Below are 18,005 nucleotides of genomic sequence, written 5' to 3'. Positions count from 1 at the left end.
CGAGGGCGAGGGGCGGGGGGGGTGGGGGGGGGTTGTGTCTGCTCCTGGCCCGGGCAGCTAGATGACCAGTGGAGCACTTCGGTTCCTTCAATCTCATTCCCGGTCGTGGGCGGGAGTCAGGGCCGGGATTCACCACGGCCGGCCGGGCGCAGGGTGGTTTCTAAGCGCCTGGGGGGATTCCGCCTCCTGGCCTGTGAGTGAGAGGTCCTTGGGGCACCCGTGGCCACCACATGTCACCCGCTTCTGTGGTTCAGGGGCGCATGGGGTGGCGAGAGGGGGCCCAGGGAGCTACCTAACCCCTTGGAAGCTGGCGTGGCTTCCTGCCGGGGAAGTTCCTGGCACCGGCTTCGGTATGCGCTGGGTCCATACCGTGAGCGCGCTCCCCTTCCGCTGAGTGGCACTCCGCCGGCTCCTTCCCTCCTGCTACCTACCTGTTCACGTCAAGTGTTGTTCCTTCTCGACCAGCGGAATGCCCGCCTGCTGATGGTGACCTCGGTATCCAGCGAATTCCTCCATGGCCAGGCGCCCCGAGCGGGGCGGTCTGCAGGGATTAGCGGGGGAATGCTTCCCCGAGGAGGTCCCGGGCTGGAATTGGACGGTGATCGGCCGCCACCGGAACCCTCTCATGAATCTCAGAGCCAGAAGGAGTTTAGATCATCTAGTGTCATTCTCTCCAGAAGATGGGGGCTTCGGGAGGTGACGGCTTCGCCCAGCTCTGCTTGTAGGACAAAAACCTCAGAGCCTTTTTACAGTCACTTTGAGGCTTTGTAGAAAACAAAGAGAGGGCACTGGCTGGGCCCTGAGACATGGGAAGTAGCATCGGGAAGACCAAAACACATAAAGGGGTAGGAGAAAGTAAAAGCACATCAACTTCACAAAGAATGAGGCATCAGCGAGTGTAAGGCTACTTAGAAGGCCTCCCGGAGCCTGTGGGTAAATGGCTTTGATTATCTAGAGTTGATAGACAAAGTTCTGGAAGTTGTTGTAGCTGAGATAGTCACCTCAGGAATGTGTATATTCATCTTTAACGTCATTTTACAATGTTCTCTGAAACTTAATTCATGTATCAGCATAGGCACTAGTTTCAGAAGCCTTGTGGCTTCCTAATAATCGAAAAGTAATTAGAGCTGTTTAAGGAGTGCGTTCTTCCCCGTGACCCCCATGGAACTGCCATCGCAAATGGAAGTGACACATGCTTGAACTAAGGGTTAAGATGATTTAAAACACAGAAAACTGTCCCTCTGGCAGTATAGAAGTGGTAGTGGTTGAATCTTCTAATGGCATTTCTGTTATAAATCTAGGATGGTTTTGTGGGAGTTGAGGCTAAAAAAGAAAAACACAATATTGCATGATCTTAAAATTCAGTTTATGGTCCGAATTTTGGTAGCACGTCTTTAATTTTTTTGGTCACAGGGAGAAAATGAGTAGGAATTCTAGGTACACTGATAAATACAACCAAACAGTAATTGATCTCCTGAGACCAGGAAACCTTGAGCTCTTGGGGACTGGAATTTCAGGCTTTCTGTCAACTGATTTGTGAATCTTTCCCATACTTATGTCTAACCTATATTATATATGGGACCGGCCATACTGCACTTTTCGTGAACTGTGTCTCTTAAATAGAACCAAGGCATTCTGAGAACCTGCAGGGAATGAAGTGTCATCCCGCTGTCACTCTAGCTGTTGATAAATAGGCACGGTATAAGCACTGTTTCTAATGTGACACGTTGTGTTTCAAATATATGTGGTTGGCACATTTGTCTTTAATGGATTAAATAAAACACCTGTCATCTTTACCATTTAAAAATATTTGGACAGATGTTTTCTTTTTCACTGCTTTAGTGATAGCACGGCTTTTTACAAAAGTGATCACTGAGAAGTTAGGTTGTGACCACAACTAGGTGATGTGTAAACCCACATTTCTGGATATCTTTGTTCTTCATAGAAAACAGTGTCAACTTTATCATCTTTGCTCATGGAAAGGAAAAATGGTACAAGTAAAGTAATGAATATTGCAAATATAACTATAGTTAAATTGTGATACCAGCTACCATGTGACTTTTCTTTGGTAACTGATTTATCTTCCTGTTTCGCCAGAGTTGGGAAAGTTCTTAATCAATAATCAAGGTGGTGTCCTTTAATAACCTTGGAGCAGTCTTTGAGCTGTACCTTTCCTAATTATTATTCATGGACAAACAGAATATTAAAATTAAGTTGCATTTCTAGAATGTACCAACAGATGCTAAGAGAAGGGTGTTGATTCACATTCTGGGTGATCAAGACAAATTAGACCACGCTAAAAAAGTTGTAAATGGTTTATATAATGAATAGTTGTTGATTGGTCTTAATTTTATCTCTACCTTCATGTTTTGTTTTGTTTTTATGTAGTAAAAAGTTCTCTTAATCCTATTGTTCTGATGCAAGAAGCATAACAATTTCTCTTTTTTTCCTGCTAACATTTGCAAAAGGGCACATCTACTGTGAGCCATACAGTTTTCCATTGTTTTTGTCATAACATTTAAGCGAGAGAAGAAAATGTTGAGCAAAGAATTTTCATCCAATAGCTTTAGCAGAAACATTGAAGCCCTAAAATGTTCAGTGATTAGATAGATGTTACTCCCATTTCTGGATCATGGGAAGTGATAAACACGAGGGTGAATCAAAGCCCTAGGAACTTTACGTTATGATACCAGAATAAAGAAATGAAGGAGAAACTATGACTTTTGATAACATCATAAGACTAACTCTGATATGAAGGGTGTTCCCGAGTTTTTATTTACTTTGAAATGAGAAGGTGTGACTAAACTTTTTGAGAGCGCTGGGTATGAGTCACCTTACATTTCTTGACAAGTGTTAGTGTTTATGATTCAGGAAGGTATTTTTGGAATTTTTAATTATTTATTAGAGGTAATAGGTGGTTTTGGTGAGTTTTAATGTAAAACTAGTGAGTAGCGTGGGTAAGCAAGGCAGATGAAATTCATAGAGTAAGAGCTGTGACTCCAGATACCCATAAGGCCCTTGGAAAAATGAATTGACACATTTGTAACCTCAAATTATGCTGATGGGGACTTTGTCTGCAGGGTGCTTAAGGCTGTCTTAGTGGTACATTAGTATTTCTTACTCATAATATCTGTTTAGAAGAAAAATGAGTTCAGTGGTCAGGCACATTTGGCAAACATTTGGTTTTTTTGTTTTGTTTTTTGGGTTTTTTGTAATATTCAGATGCTTATATATTGAATGTAAACCATTTAAATGGTATTTTTTAAAATATATTTTTATTGATTTCAGAGAGGGAGAGAGAGATAGAAACATCAATGATGAGAGAGAATCATTGATGGGCTGCCTCCTGCACACCCCCCACTGGGGATTGAGCCCGCAACTTGGGCATGTGCCCTTGACCCGAATTGAACCTGGGACCCTTCAGTTTGCAGGCCGACGCTCTATCCCAGTGATGGCGAACCTATGATACGCGTGTCAGAGGTGACACGCGAACTCATTTTTTTTGGTTGATTTTTCTTTGTTAAATGGCATTTAAATATATAAAATAAATATCAAAAATATAAGTCTTTGTTTTACTATGGTTTCAAATATCAAAAAATTTCTATATGTGACACGGCACCAGAGTTAAGTTAGGGTTTTTCAAAATGCTGACACGCCGAGCTCAAAAGTTTCGCCATCACTGCTCTAGGGTATGATACCTTTCTTTTAGAGCAGTCTTGATGTCGCTTCTTTAATTCCCTAGTTGTAGGACTTGCATTCAGCCAGATTTCAGGGGGTTCTGAATGATGGTTGTTCTGTAGTTTAGTTGTAATTTTATTGTTATTGTTGTTAATCCTCCCCAGGGGATATTTTTCCATTGATTTTTTTTATTTATTTTTTATTTTTTAAATATATTTTATTGATTTTTTACAGAGAGGAAGGGAGAGGGATAGAGAATTAGAAACATTGATGAGAGAGAAACATCAATTCAGCTGCCTCCTGCACACTCCCCACTGGGGATGTGCCCGCAACCAAGGTACATGCCCTTGACCGGAATCAAACCTGGGACCCTTTAGTCCCCAGGCCGACGCTCTATCCACTGAGCCAAATCGGTTAGGGCTCCATTGATTTTTAGAGAGTAGAAGCTGGGGGGCAGGGGCGGGGGGGACACATCAATGTGAGAGGCACATCAATTGGTTGCCTCCGGCACACACCCTGACTGACCAGGGTGGGGATCGAGCCTGCAACCAAGGCACATGCCCTTGATTGGAAATCGAACCCTGGACCCTTCAGTCCTACATTCTATCCACTGAGCAAAACTGGCTGGGGCTAGTTGTAATTTTGATGCGGTCGTGGGAGTTGGTGCTTACCCTGTTTACTTATGCCACCATCTTGACCAGAAGTCATTTGCAAACATTTGCTTTAAAAAATTTTTAATCAACTGCAGGACTTAACTGAGCTTTTACTATCTGGTCTCCACAGTAACTCCTAAGAGTGTGGCTATAGTTATGTAGCATTTTCCACTTGTGTGGCTGGTACACCTTTTTGAGGAAGGCTGATTAACCTTTTTTTTTTTTTAAATATGTTTTTATTGATTTCAGAGAGGAAAGGAGAGGGAGAGAGAGATAGAAACGTCAGTGATGAGAGAGAATCATTGATCAGCTGCCTCCTGCATGTCCCACACGATGGATGGAGCTCCTAACCCTGGCATGTGCCCTGACTGAGAATTGAGCATGACCTCTGGGTTTATAGGTTGACACTCAACCACTGAACCACACCAGCCGGGCTGATTAACCTTTCTTAGGTTTCCACATTTGGGGAGAAATGCCATGCTAGTCCCATAGTAAGTCCTATAGATCCTGTTGTTCATGGACTAGATGAAATCAGTCCTAAGTGTTGAATAAGGGCCACTTGACTAATTCAGCATTTGGAGAACAGAGGTGTGATTCTAGCATAGGGAAGCAGACCTGGGAATCAGAATTGTGAAGATAAATATTGGGCCTGGTGGAGGTGTCATGTACTCCCTGTTGGTATGATCCCTTAATACCTCTCTGATGTAACTATTCTCTTTATCCACTAATTGGTACGCTCGTGTAGGCCTGAGCCTTTCAATCTCTAGGGTCTAGCCCTGTGCCAAGCATGTAAACACTTCTTGTGTTACTGGGTAGTTGTAGGACATATATTTGATGTATTAATAAAACTTTTTAATAATATTAACAGGGAAGATGCTTATCTCTAGACTGATTTCTTAAATACTATACCTCCATTTGTATCATATCTTAAATGCCAAGAAGCTCAAAGTCCTTTTTGTACCTGTTTCTGTTCATTCTTGCCACTTCTGTGAAATAGCAATTCCTTTTATGGGGGAAGAAACTTAGATGCTTTTTGTTAATGGTCAAAATAAAGACTTGGGCACCTCTTACCTCATGGAGGTAAGTGCTGCTTTCAGGATCTGGGCTGCAGACAGGGTGTGAGAGGACAGTCCCCAATGCGGCCTGGGTGCCTGGGCATTGAGGTAAACCTGCATCTTCAAGTGATGCCCTTCAGAGATACAGCATCAAGAAGGCACATTCCTGTGCCTTTCTTATGTTGTCTTATCTCCAGATGATGAGGTTTCTGACAGTAGACTGTGTCACTTGGAACTATCTTCTTTATTAAGAGAAATAATAAGCCTGTTAATGTTCTGTGGCATGCATTTTAAAATTGAGTCCTGTTTTTAAAATTAATACATTTTTTATCTTTATAGTTTGGAGCTGAATTTCGTCGTTTTTCACTGGAAAGATCAAAACCGGGAAAATTTGAGGAGTTTTATGGATTACTACAACATGTTCATAAGATCCCAAATGTTGATGTTTTAGTAGGCTACGCAGACATCCATGGAGATTTACTACCTATAAATAACGATGATAATTATCACAAAGCTGTTTCAACGGCCAATCCACTGCTTAGGATCTTTATACAAAAAAAGGGTAAGTATCACTGTTTACAAAAATTGTTTTACAGATAGAAGTGGTTTTATTTTTCTCATTGATAGGATACACAGACTTTGCCACAAACTTAATGAAGAGACATTTTCTGTGAATCTTACCATATTAAGCAACAAGTGGGTTTAAAACATTTTTGGTATTAATGATTTAATGATTATCTTTACACTTCACTAGTGTACTTTAGAAAATTTGTGGGGTTTTTTTGTTTTTGTATTTTTTTAATCCTCACCCAATAATATGCTTATTGATTTTAGAGAGAGAAAAACATCAATGTGAGAGAGAACATCTATTGGTTGCCTTCTGTATATGCCCCAACCAGGGATTGAACCCACAGCCTTTCGGTATACAGCAATGGTTCTCAACCTGTGGGTCAAACAACCCTTTCACAGGGGTCGCCTAAGACCATCGGAAAACACATAGATAATTACATATTGTTTTTGTGATTAATCACTATGCTTTAATTATATTCAATGTGTAACAATGAAAATACATCCTGCATATCAGATATTTACATTACGATTCATAACAGTAGCAAAATTACAATTATGAAGTAGCAACGAAAATAATTTTATGGTTGGGGGTCACTACAACATGAGGAACTGTATTAAAGGGTCGCGGCATTAGGAAGGTGAGCCACCTGGCCAGGGCAGAAAATTTGTGGTTTTAATTACTTTAATTATAACCCTCTTAGATTTTTAAAAATAGAAATTCTGAATTTATTGAATCTTCACTTTAATGAATGAAATTTTGTTCATTCAGGAAGATGTGGTAGAAAGAGTATAACTTTGGAGTCAGAGAAACATTCCAGTCTTTTGGTGACAACCAACTTTCAAGTGCTATACTTAATAGATACCTAAAGGAAAGCTATTTATCCTTCCTGGGTTTCAATGTCTTTTTCTATAGAATGGACATATTATCTCATAGGATTACTGGGAGGGTTGAAAGAGCTAAGTACAGTGCCCTGGCATGTAGTAGGCAGGCATCCAGAGACTATTTTCTTTCCTTTCTCTTTTAGGATATTGTTCACAGAAAGCAAATTAGTTACTCATCTGGAAAATTAGATAGCAACTCATTATTTGGGAGGAATGTAAACGTTGATATTTGTCTCACAAAAGAACATTTGCAAACATTTTCAAATGTCTTTTGAGTCCTAAATTTTTATTTTTTTACCTTTGTGTCTTCCTTCATGTGTGTCTCTCTGTCTGCAGATGGGCAGGGTGTGTGCCATTTATTCCTTTGTCTTTGATAAATGAAGAGGTTTAGAAAGCTAGCAGGGAAGCAGCAGGCACTGTATTGGTGGGATAATTAAAGCCTTGCTGTGTTTGTAAACCAACCCAGAAAGCAGAGAATGGTAGGGATTACCCTTGAAGATGAAACTTTCTTTCCAATCAGTTGATAAGCTTGGGACCACTCCCAGGGCTTTGAAATTCCACTGATTATGTATGTTAGCTTTTCTGGGTTTGGAGGAACTAAAGTCCACCAACAGAATAAACTGCCAAGCGTAACTTATATCTTTATCACTTGACTATTTACAAAATATTAACACACATACAATTTTCCCTAAACCGCCCCCCTCCCCAGATGGATTTTGTAGATAACAGGGGTGTGGTACAATTAGAGTAGTACTTTAGGAGATTAATTTGGCTGTTGGGATGAATTGGAGGAGCAGCAGAATATGGAAGAGGGATGGACTTGAAGAGAAAATTGGTTTGGTTTTAGGGCAGAAAAGCTAATCTGGCTGGTGAGTTTCAACCATGTTAGGAAATTAGAAATGGTAAATAAAGACCAAGGATAGACCCTTGGAAAGCTTTGTATAGAATGTTACAAAAGAAAGAACTGCAGTAGAGGAGAGAAGGACAAAACTTTTGAGTGGAAGTTGTCATTTTGAGCAGAATAATTTAAATAATTGTTGTTAGATAGTAGGCCTTTCTTGTTAGCAGTTGCAATTTTCACTAAAAATTTAGTTGCTCTCTGGAATGTGTATTCAAATGTAAAATGACTATTTTTAAACCACTGCCATCTGACAAAATTATCGCCTTCATTAGGAAGATTATATGAGTTGGATTATACCACCACGTGTTTTTGCTACTGGATTTGTAACACTTATATGATCATGGGGTTAATTAGACCTAACATCTTTTAAGGATGGTTATCTTCTGCTATTTCCTTTTTAAATGTTTCTATGTGAACAAAAGTTTTCTATGTCATAGAGATAAACATTCAGTACAATTATTAGCCCTCAGAGTTTGGCTTAGAAATAGGTAGTCCATTCAACAGACAATTCTTTAAAAAATGTATAAATTTAAGCCCTGGCCTGTTTTGCTCAGTGGTTAGTACAGCAGTTCTCAACTTGTGGGTCATGACCCCTTTGGAGGTCGAACGACCCTTTCACAGGGGTCGCCTAAGACCACCGGAAAACACATATATAATTACATACTGTTTTTGTGATTAATCACTATGCTTTAATTACGTTCAATTTGTAACAATGAAATTGGGGGTCACCACAACATGAGGAACTGTATTAAAGGGTCGCAGCATTAGGAAGATTCAGAACCACTGGGTTAGTACGTCGGCCCAAGGACCGATGGGTCGTGGGTTTGATTCCTAGTCAAGGGCACGTACTTTGATTACAGGTTTGATCCCCGGTCCCGGTCAGGCACGTGTGGGAGACAACCAGTTGATGTGTCTCTCTCATGTTGATTTTTCTCTTTCTTTCTCTCTCTCTCTCTCTCCCCACTCCTCCCTCTCTTCCACTCTCTCAGGTGAGGATTAAAAAATATATATATATAAAATACAAACATGACTTAAGCAAAAAATGAACAGGAAGTTGGTTGATTATTTCTGCTTAAAACCCTGTCCTGGCTTTTCATTGCATCCAGAAGAAACTCCTTCCTTGCTTGGCCTTTGCCAGTTCATCTTCCTCAGTTCTTCCTCATCACAGCCACACTGGCTTCCTGTCCCTCAGACTTGGTTGCTGTCTCTGCTTTTGCACTTGCTTTTCCTCCTAAGAAAGGTTTCCCTCCAGCTCTTCCCATGGCTGCCTCCTCATCCTTCAGATCTTAGCACAGATAATGTTCTCAGAGGGGTTTCTTCTGACCACCCCTAAAGGGCCACACCCTCCCACGCCTCCCACCGTTAGCTGATGAACTACCCTCTGAAGATCTGGAATTCAGAGTGTCTTTGAAGTGAAAGCTCAGGGTTGAATGTGTAAGCTACTTAATAGCCTGAACTTGAAGATAGGAATGAAAAGTTTTATATTTTGTAATAATTTGTTAGAAGAAAAACCCCATACTCTATTTCTAGGTCTGTTATCATGGAAGCAAAAACAAAACAAAAAACCTGATATCTTAAAAGTTTATTTTCACAGAGAGGATTCCCAGGTCTTTTGCCAGCGCCATCCCCACTGGAGTTTAGAGTATTGTCATTTATTTGGGGGAGGGGAAGAGATGGTACAAAGTAGAGTTTTCCTCCTCTTGTTGTTTAGATTATTATTGTGCAGCAAACAATATTAGAAAATATCCAAAGGTTGTACCTTTAAAAAATACTCAGGTTATTCCTGTAGGTTTGGAATACAGCCAGGGAAATGTGTATTAAAAAAAAAACCAAAAACTTCCCAGCGAGGCATGGTGATCAGCCAAGTCTGGGGTCTGTTGAAATGCACAGAGTCCTCGCCAGATCTGATCAGAATGTGCACACCGCAGTTCTTGCTGTACGTATCACCACCTGTTTATGTGTGACATTAGACAAATATGTCTGCATCTTGGATTTATTCAGAGGAGTTTGTTGGAATCTCTAGAAGGGCCTTGCTTTATTAGTAAGCATCCTCTCACTTAGGACATGGCCTTGTGGCCCCAACACCTGTACAGTGGACATTATTTTGCAAATGGACCTTAAGATTATATTTTAACGAATCAGGGTTTAATTTAGAAATGTCTAACGTATATACATTGTAATAGTAAGTTGTAAAAAAAACAGTTTAACAAAAGGTATGGCCCCAGAAATTAAACATTAAATAAAATAAAAAGAAGAGAGAGAGAAAAAAAAGAGGAAATTGTGGAGTAACATCTCAGAATATGACACCAGTTCTCATGATGGAAACATGGGAGCCACCTTTGACACATACCTGTTTTTCTTAGTCACCAATCCTGTTAAAACTGTGTTCTAATTATTTTTCAGGTGTTTTGCCCTATCTCCATTGCCTCTGCTTCAGGCCAGGTGCCATCCTAAACCACTGCACAGCCTCCTATCTCCTCTCAGGTCCATTCTCCAGCTTGAAGCCAGAGCTTTAGAGAAAAACCGAAACCCTTGGTTTTCTTCCTGTTGCCCTTAGGCCAAAGTCCATAATCCTTAACACTTCCCTGAAGTTCCCATTGGTCTGCCTGGCCCCTGGCTGCTTCTGACTTGGCTCTGGACTCTTCCTTCTCCTCCCTGCCCCCTCTCCCCCAGCCACCCTTTAACCTCACTACAGTCATGGGCCATATAATGAGGTTTCTGTCAACAAATACTCCATTAGAATACAGGAGCTGAAAAATCCCTATTGCTTAGTGATGATGTTGTGGCTGTAGTAAGGTGAGAGTGCATCACATTCCTCATGCAGTTGTGGTGATGCTGGTAAACAGACCTACTGCACTGCCAGCCCATGCAATTATGTACAGCACTTAATACCTGATTATGGTCATAAAGGACTGTTACAGGTTTACATATGTACTATACTTTTCATTGTTATTTTAGAGTTTACTCTTTCTACTTATTCACAAAAAAGTTTTCTGAAAACAGTAGGCCCTGTTAACACCAGCAGCATCGCTATCTCATCTCTCTCCCTCCCTCCCTCCCTCCCTCCCTCTCTCTCTCTCTCTCTCTCTCTCAAATATATTTTTATTTATTTCAGAGAGGAAGAGAGATATAGAAACATCAATGATGAGAGAGAATCATTGATCGGCTGCCTCCTGCAAGCCCCCTACTGGGGATCAAGCCTGCAACCTGGGCATGTGCCCTTGACCAGAATCGAACCCAGGACCCTTCAGTCCATAGGCCGATGCTCTGTCCACTGAGCCAAACCAGCTAGGGCTCATGTGTCTTGATTGCATCATTTTCTCTTGTGCTTGATTTAATCTCATGTAGTTTTGTGCAGTAACCTGCTATACAGGCTTGTAGCTCTGGAGCACTAAGCTAGAACATGCAGCTAGCCTAGGTGTGCAGGAGGCTATACCGTCTAGGTTTATGTAAGTCACTCTATGATGTTCGCTCAACGGTGAAATTGCCTAACGATGCATTTCTCAGAACATATCCCTGTGAAGCAGTGCGTGACTGTACATTGGACTCCTTCCCCTACTCCATCCTGCTCCTCTCTCTATTCGTTGTATTCTATGCCTGGAATGTCTCTCCCTTCTAACTGATTAGCTAGTCTCAGCGTGATCCTTACTTTCCTGACGAAGCCTTTCCTTTCCTTTGCACCAAGCTAGGTTCTCATTTACATACTTGTACAGCACAGTGTACATCACTGCTCTTGGCACCTTTGTGATAATTCAGTTATTTGAAATTAATTGCCATCTCCTCCTTTAGACTATAAGCACCATGAAAGCAAGCACCTTATCTGTTTTGTTCACTGGATCTATGGCCCAGAAAACAATGCTGAGCCACATAGGAGAGACTTCTTAATATTTGGTGATTGATTTTTCTTATTAGAAAGTGAGGGGATCTGCAGAATTTGAATATCACTTTAAGTGATGTTTAATCTTTGTAAAGTTGCCAGATCTGTTTCATTTAACCATTTTGGATTAGAACAAGGGTTGGCAAACTAAGGCTTGCTGGCTGTTTTGTAAATAAAGTTTTCCTTGGAACACAGCCAAGCTCATTCCTTTATGGTCTGCCTATGGCTGCTTTTGCAATAGGAACCGTGTGACCTCCAGGACCTGAAATATTTACTGTATAGCTCTTTACAGAAATAGGTTTACAGCCCCTGATTACAGTTTTAGCAATCATTTCATTCTTCCCTGTCTTCCTACTGAACTTCAAACAAGTCATAATCTTGAACTTTCTTAATGACTCTAACATGAACTGTTCCTATTTTGTTACTATAAAGGGATGCTGATGCTTTCCCCCCACCCCCCCCAAGATTTGCTTTTTATCCACTGTAGGCTTTTATTTCTTGTATCTGTGTCTGCCACTCACTAGTGGACCCTAATGTCTCTCTCTGTAACTTTTGACTCTGTGAGTTAAGGAATGAGATAACCAGGCTTTTCAGAATTAATGTTTACAAACTAAGGGCCTGCAGGGCTCCTTGGTAAGTAAAGCACAGGAGCTTTTTCTGTGGAAAGAAGTGAGACATCCTTGGCAGTTCAGTGGCCTTGCAGGTGGCTCGTTGTCCATTCCTGTTAGCTGAGATTGTCTGCTGAGGGGCAGGCTTGGGGTAAGGGTGGTGCTGCTGTGTAAGCCCGTATCATGTACTGTTGCATAAGCCTGGCTTTATACAAGTGGAAGGTTGCTATAAACCAAATTTCCAAACTTCCCATCACAGTCTGAGTTCAGTGCTTTGATATACATACTCAGGTAGAAAGTGAACTCCTACTCCCTGTGGACATTCACCTTTACACTTTAAACTAACACCCTGCACCCTGGCTTTTTGCCAAAATATTTTTTCCCAGTGGCTGGAAACTGATTAGCTAGATGAGAGAACAAAGCTGCCTTTGTACAGGGGCATATTGCTTCTGAGAATTTAGCAGAGAGCATTCAAACAGGGTCAGGATGCGATGCCAAATTATGCAGATTTGAGGGGTTTAGGGTCAGGTTTCCCATGAATAGGTATGTAGGCAACTTAATTTTGTTTGCAGTTTGTATGGACTGGAACTTTCCTTATATTAGGTGGGCTTTCTTAATTGATTGTTTTAAAATGAAAATATATAATTTTGAAAAAAACACATTTAGAAGATGATAGTTAGATTTTTTGCCAAAAAGATTTTTGTGTCAGTGGATTTATTTCCACAGCCAAATTATAAATAAATTTCTGTCTCTGTTAGAACCCAGTCTAAATATTTTATCTATAAATGAAGACAAAATTATCCTGGGTGGAGGGGAGGAAATGCCAAAATAATTAAGTGCCCCTAGTCTTGTACATTTCTCTGAAACTAGCTTTTGAAGATGTTCAAGTAGCATGAAATAAAAATGCCGAAGTTCTCTATACTCTGACGCACAGTTGATACTTAACATTCATTGTATGAATGTGTCAGGTATTGGCCTAGAAAGAACTCCTGGGTCTAGTAGTCTTTCCTCTGTAACTTATTATGTCCCGGTCATTTCCTGGTCTATAAAGTAAAGATGATAATACATAGTTATCAATTGGGGGGGGGGGGCGGTGGCAGAGGGTCACAGGAGAGAATACGAATTGAAGCCTTGGATAAACGGTGATGTTACTATTCTCTGTAGCAGTAGCCAACACTAGGATTTTGAACTAGTTCTTTTGGGGGGCCCTTTTGCCTTTATTTTAGTTGAAATCGTATTTCAACTCGTGTGCCTGTTATTAATTTCATTTCCTTTTCTACCTCTCATTCTCTGATGAGATGCTTTGTTTATGGCAGGTCTTCCTTCATCCATGTGATCTAAGAATATCTGGTTTTAGGTGCCCTGTTGTCCCTTAGTGTACATCAGAGATTATAAATTGTTGGCTTGAAGAATGAATTCAACCCTGGGTGTTATTTAATTCAAATAGGTTTTTGTTGTTGTTTCACTGGGTATCAGCATTTAAAAATGGGAAGATTTTTACCTAAAAACCATGACTCTGGCAAATTCCTACAGGAATGAAGAAAAACTGTGGAATGAAGAGCAGCTGTGCCATTAAACGGGGCAAAATGCATTTTAAGTAACTTGTTTAAGAATGTGTTTGCACCTGGCCGACGTGGCTCAGTGGTTGAGTGTTGACCTCTGAACCAGGAGGTCATGGTTCGATTCCCAGTCAGGGCACATGCCCGGGTTCTGGGCTCAATCCCCTGTGTGGGGTGGAGGCAGCCGACCAATGATTCTCTCATCATTGATGTTTCTATCTCTCTCCCACTCCCTTCCTCTCTGAAGTCAATAAAAATATATTAAAAAAAGAATGTGTTTGCAAGACTTACCAGAATTTCATTTGGCCATGGTTCATGTTGTTTCATAGTTATCGAGCTTTGTTAGATTTACTGTGAACATTGGTAATTTTATGTGTACTTGAGAGGGCCACCTAGTGTTTTTTTCTGACATAACATCTTCTGCACTACATTTTGATCCCATTAGAATAAGTTAATGTTTAACTAGTGTGTTTATGTACGAAATACATTTTAGTTATCCTTTCTGTACAGACTCAACTGCAGATAAGTGGGTGTTTTCACAGCATTTCTATAATTATTTTATTTTATTTTTAAACAGAAGAAGCAGACTACAGTGCCTTTGGTACAGACACACTAATAAAGAAGAAGAATGTTTTAACCAATGTATTGCGTCCTGACAACCACAGGAAAAAGCCTCATATAGTCATTAGTATGCCCCAAGACTTCAGACCTGTGTCTTCCATTATAGACGTGGATATTCTCCCAGAAACGCATCGTAGGGTCCGTCTGTACAAATACGGCACTGAGAAACCCTTAGGATTCTACATCCGGGATGGCTCCAGTGTCAGGGTCACGCCACATGGCTTAGAGAAGGTCCCAGGGATCTTTATATCCAGACTTGTCCCGGGAGGTCTGGCACAAAGCACAGGACTGTTAGCCGTTAATGATGAAGTTTTAGAAGTTAACGGCATAGAAGTTTCAGGGAAGAGTCTGGATCAAGTAACAGATATGATGATTGCAAACAGCCGCAACCTCATCATAACAGTGAGACCAGCAAACCAGAGGAACAATGTCGTTAGGAACAGTCGGACCTCTGGGAGCTCCGGCCAGTCTACTGATAACAGCCTTCTCGGCTATCCACAGCAGATGGAACCCAGCTTTGAGCCAGAAGATGAAGACAGTGATGAAGATGACATTGTTATTGAAGATAATGGAGTGCCACAGCAGATTCCCAAAGCTGTTCCTAACACGGAAAGCTTAGAATCATTAACACAAATGGAACTCAATTTGGAGTCTGGACAGAATGGTTTTATTCCTTCTAATGAAGTGAGCTTAACAACGGCAGCAAGTGGCACAGACACTGAATTTGAAACGCGTGTTCCAAATCAAAAACTCTTAGAAGAAGATGGAACAATCATAACACTATGAAACCACTATCTGACTGTTTTCTGAGTGAAGATGCCATGGGAACCTGTACATTCCACTAGTTTAAAGCATATATACCTCTGAACCAGTGACCTGGAATGGGCATGAGAAAAAATAATATTGCAAGCTCAAAATGTTATTAAAATAGTAGTTTGATCATTGCTAATATAAACTTTGGTGGGTCAGAGGTGAATTTAAATCTAAAACAAAGGGGCCTTTGCTAATGCAATTATGTGCTTTTGCTGTTTTGTCTACAGATAACTGGATGTTAGAGCACATTCTAGACTGTGTGAGAGGACTAGATAATTTCCGTTTGAAGTGGTTGCATATTTAACCTGCTGTGCAGAGCCCAGTTCATTTTTCCTTTATATTTTTAAAAGTTCTAATGTGAAGAAATCTCATTCTAACTTTTGGTACCTTGGGGACCTCAGCTCCTATGTTCTCTGTATTTTATTTTGACATTTTAATGTTTCTCTGTTGTGAATTATAACAAGTAGTCTTTTCAAGTGCTTTTTTTCCTAATATCTAAGAAATCAAACTGATTGACTATTTTTAGGAGTTGCTTCCTATGTTATAAGGCATCAAAACTATGTTCCTGAATTAAGAATCTCTACCAGTTGTTCAGGTGCCTGCCTGTCCTTCCTGTAGCTTTCATTCTCACAAAGGCATTCCATGTGGGCGTAACTTACCCTGGAAATGGCGATGCCACTGACTTTGGGCATTGGGAGACTCTCCCTTATCCTCCACCTCTTCACCTCTTCTCACCCTCATTCCTAATCTCATTGGAAATTATCCTTTTGTTGTGTGTGTGTTGTTGGTGTGCTTTTATACTCTTTTAATGTATTCAAGAAGTGCAAATCATTTTGGATTTTAAAAAATGCACCCAAATTCAGAGATTTTTTTACACACAGGACAAATTTGTGCACTTTTTATATAAACAATTTGGGTTTTCCTTCATGGGATTTCTAAGAACACTGCCTACACTTTATGAAAATTACATAGTATTCACCTTTGACAGGTAGAGTTTATCACTATTAATTTTATAAGGCTATTTATTACTTTCCAATGCATCCACTTAGAACAAGTTAAGTGTAAGGCTGCTAACTTCCATTCCTTGCCTGATTTCACTATACGATGTGCACAAACACTACAGAATGCTTGTATATAGAAACAAAGAATAGTATGAAGTACATAAGTTCTCTGTGGCTTATGGATATTACTGTCAGAGTTATTTATTAATTAATTTTATGGTAGGGCTAGTATGGATACCTATAACAATTGTGTGCTATTAAAACAATGAAGAATCAGATGACTCCGTTTTGAAGGATATTTTCTCTATATGGTCAAAATATATGAAGAAATAAAGTCTTGATTAAATGAAGATCACTTGACTCAGAATACTTAAATGTATTTTGTTCACATTACCACTAAACATATTGTCACTAAACTATTAATTGCACAATATTATGTAATACAATGTACTTTTTGTTGAATTCACTGACGTTCTTCCACTTACATACCACTGTTTTATAATGGCATTCCAACTTTAACATTCTGTGAGTTTTATACATTTGACTCTTGAATGACAAAACAATGATAATATGTATAAGGTTAAATTTCATTTATAAGCGGTGCAGGGGTTCAACATTCTAAGTAAAAATACTTTCACACACTACCTCTCTCTTTCTCTTTTTTTTTTAACAAAGTTTTAACATCAGAACTTTTCTTGTGGGGGAAATACTTCAGGGCTTGACTTTTTGTACAAATTTTAACTAAAATATAGACTTGTATGTCTTCATGAAAATGGAAGTCAAAGCTTCTAATGCTTCTTATTTTAATTATCCTGCTAAAGATACATGTCAGTGGTATCTTCAGCAGATCTCACTTAAATTATTGGTAAAATAATTGATTACTAGACATATTGTAAAACCAATAGATCTTGGTTATACAATAAAATGTGGATTGGTTGTCTGAATCAGTTATTTCAAGTGTATCATCGTTAACAAAAGTATCAGTGGATTCAGCATAAAATTTCCTAGTACTAAGTGTCAAGCCTAACTGTGAATTTTGTTCTGTATCTTTAAGTAAATTTATGCTAATGTTCTTATGTGCTGTCAACAAAATGTATGTACTTCTGTGAACTATGAATTTTCTAATTAAATTTTACATATAACATGATTTGTACATGAATGACACTTTGTTTAAACTATCAAATGTCAGTATTTTACTACAATTTTATTATAAAATGTACATTATCATTAACTGAACTTTGATTTTAAAATCAAATTGGCTTTAGTTGTATATTATTTTTTACAAATAAAGATAGACTTGTATAAAGGCTACTTTCTTGTTTGCAAATATATGAAAAGTGCCCAACAGTTATTTACCTATCACCCATTATATAAGCTACTAGAGGCACGGTGCACGAAATTTGTGCACTGGGGGGTTGGGGGTCCCTCAGCCCAGCCTGCCCCCTCTCACAGTCCGGGAGCCCTCAGTGGATGTCCTACTGACGGCAGCAGAGGCTGGGAGCAGGCGCCGTGTGTGTGTGTGTGTGTGTGTGTGTGTGTGTGTGCTGGGGCCTGCCCCCAGCCACACCACATAGGCTTGGAGCAGTTGCCCCGTGTGTGTGTGTGTGTGTGTGTGTGTGTGTGTATGTGTGTGTGTCCCCACTGGAGGCCTGCCTCCAGCCGCGTCAGAGGCTTGGAGCAGGCATCCCGTATGTGTGTGTGTGTGTCCACTGGGGGCCTGCCCCCAGCCACACCGCGGAGGCTTGGAGCAGGCGCCCCTCTGTGTTGATCTCTCAGGCTGCTGGCCT

The 18,005-nt window shown here is 40.2% G+C and overlaps 1 protein-coding gene across 1 annotated transcript in view; it reads left to right on the top strand.

Moving 5' to 3' along the window:
* Positions 1–17,365, top strand: part of PARD6B (par-6 family cell polarity regulator beta) — a gene marked incomplete at its 5' end in the record, with an annotated part of 18,391 nt that extends 1,026 nt beyond the window's left edge. Inside the window, 2 exons of the mRNA XM_023761736.1 lie at positions 5,726–5,948; positions 14,361–17,365. Of these exons, the coding sequence (XP_023617504.1) occupies positions 5,726–5,948; positions 14,361–15,190 (1,053 nt within the window). The remainder of the gene's footprint in view (positions 1–5,725; positions 5,949–14,360) is intronic.
* Positions 17,366–18,005: the final 640 nt, after the last annotated feature.

The sequence above is a fragment of the Myotis lucifugus genome, unplaced genomic scaffold (genome assembly GCF_000147115.1).
Source record: "Myotis lucifugus unplaced genomic scaffold, Myoluc2.0 scaffold_215, whole genome shotgun sequence".
Lineage (NCBI taxonomy): Eukaryota > Metazoa > Chordata > Mammalia > Chiroptera > Vespertilionidae > Myotis > Myotis lucifugus.
The sequence above is the reverse complement of the archived record's forward strand: the minus strand, read 5'-3'. Positions and strand labels throughout refer to the sequence as shown.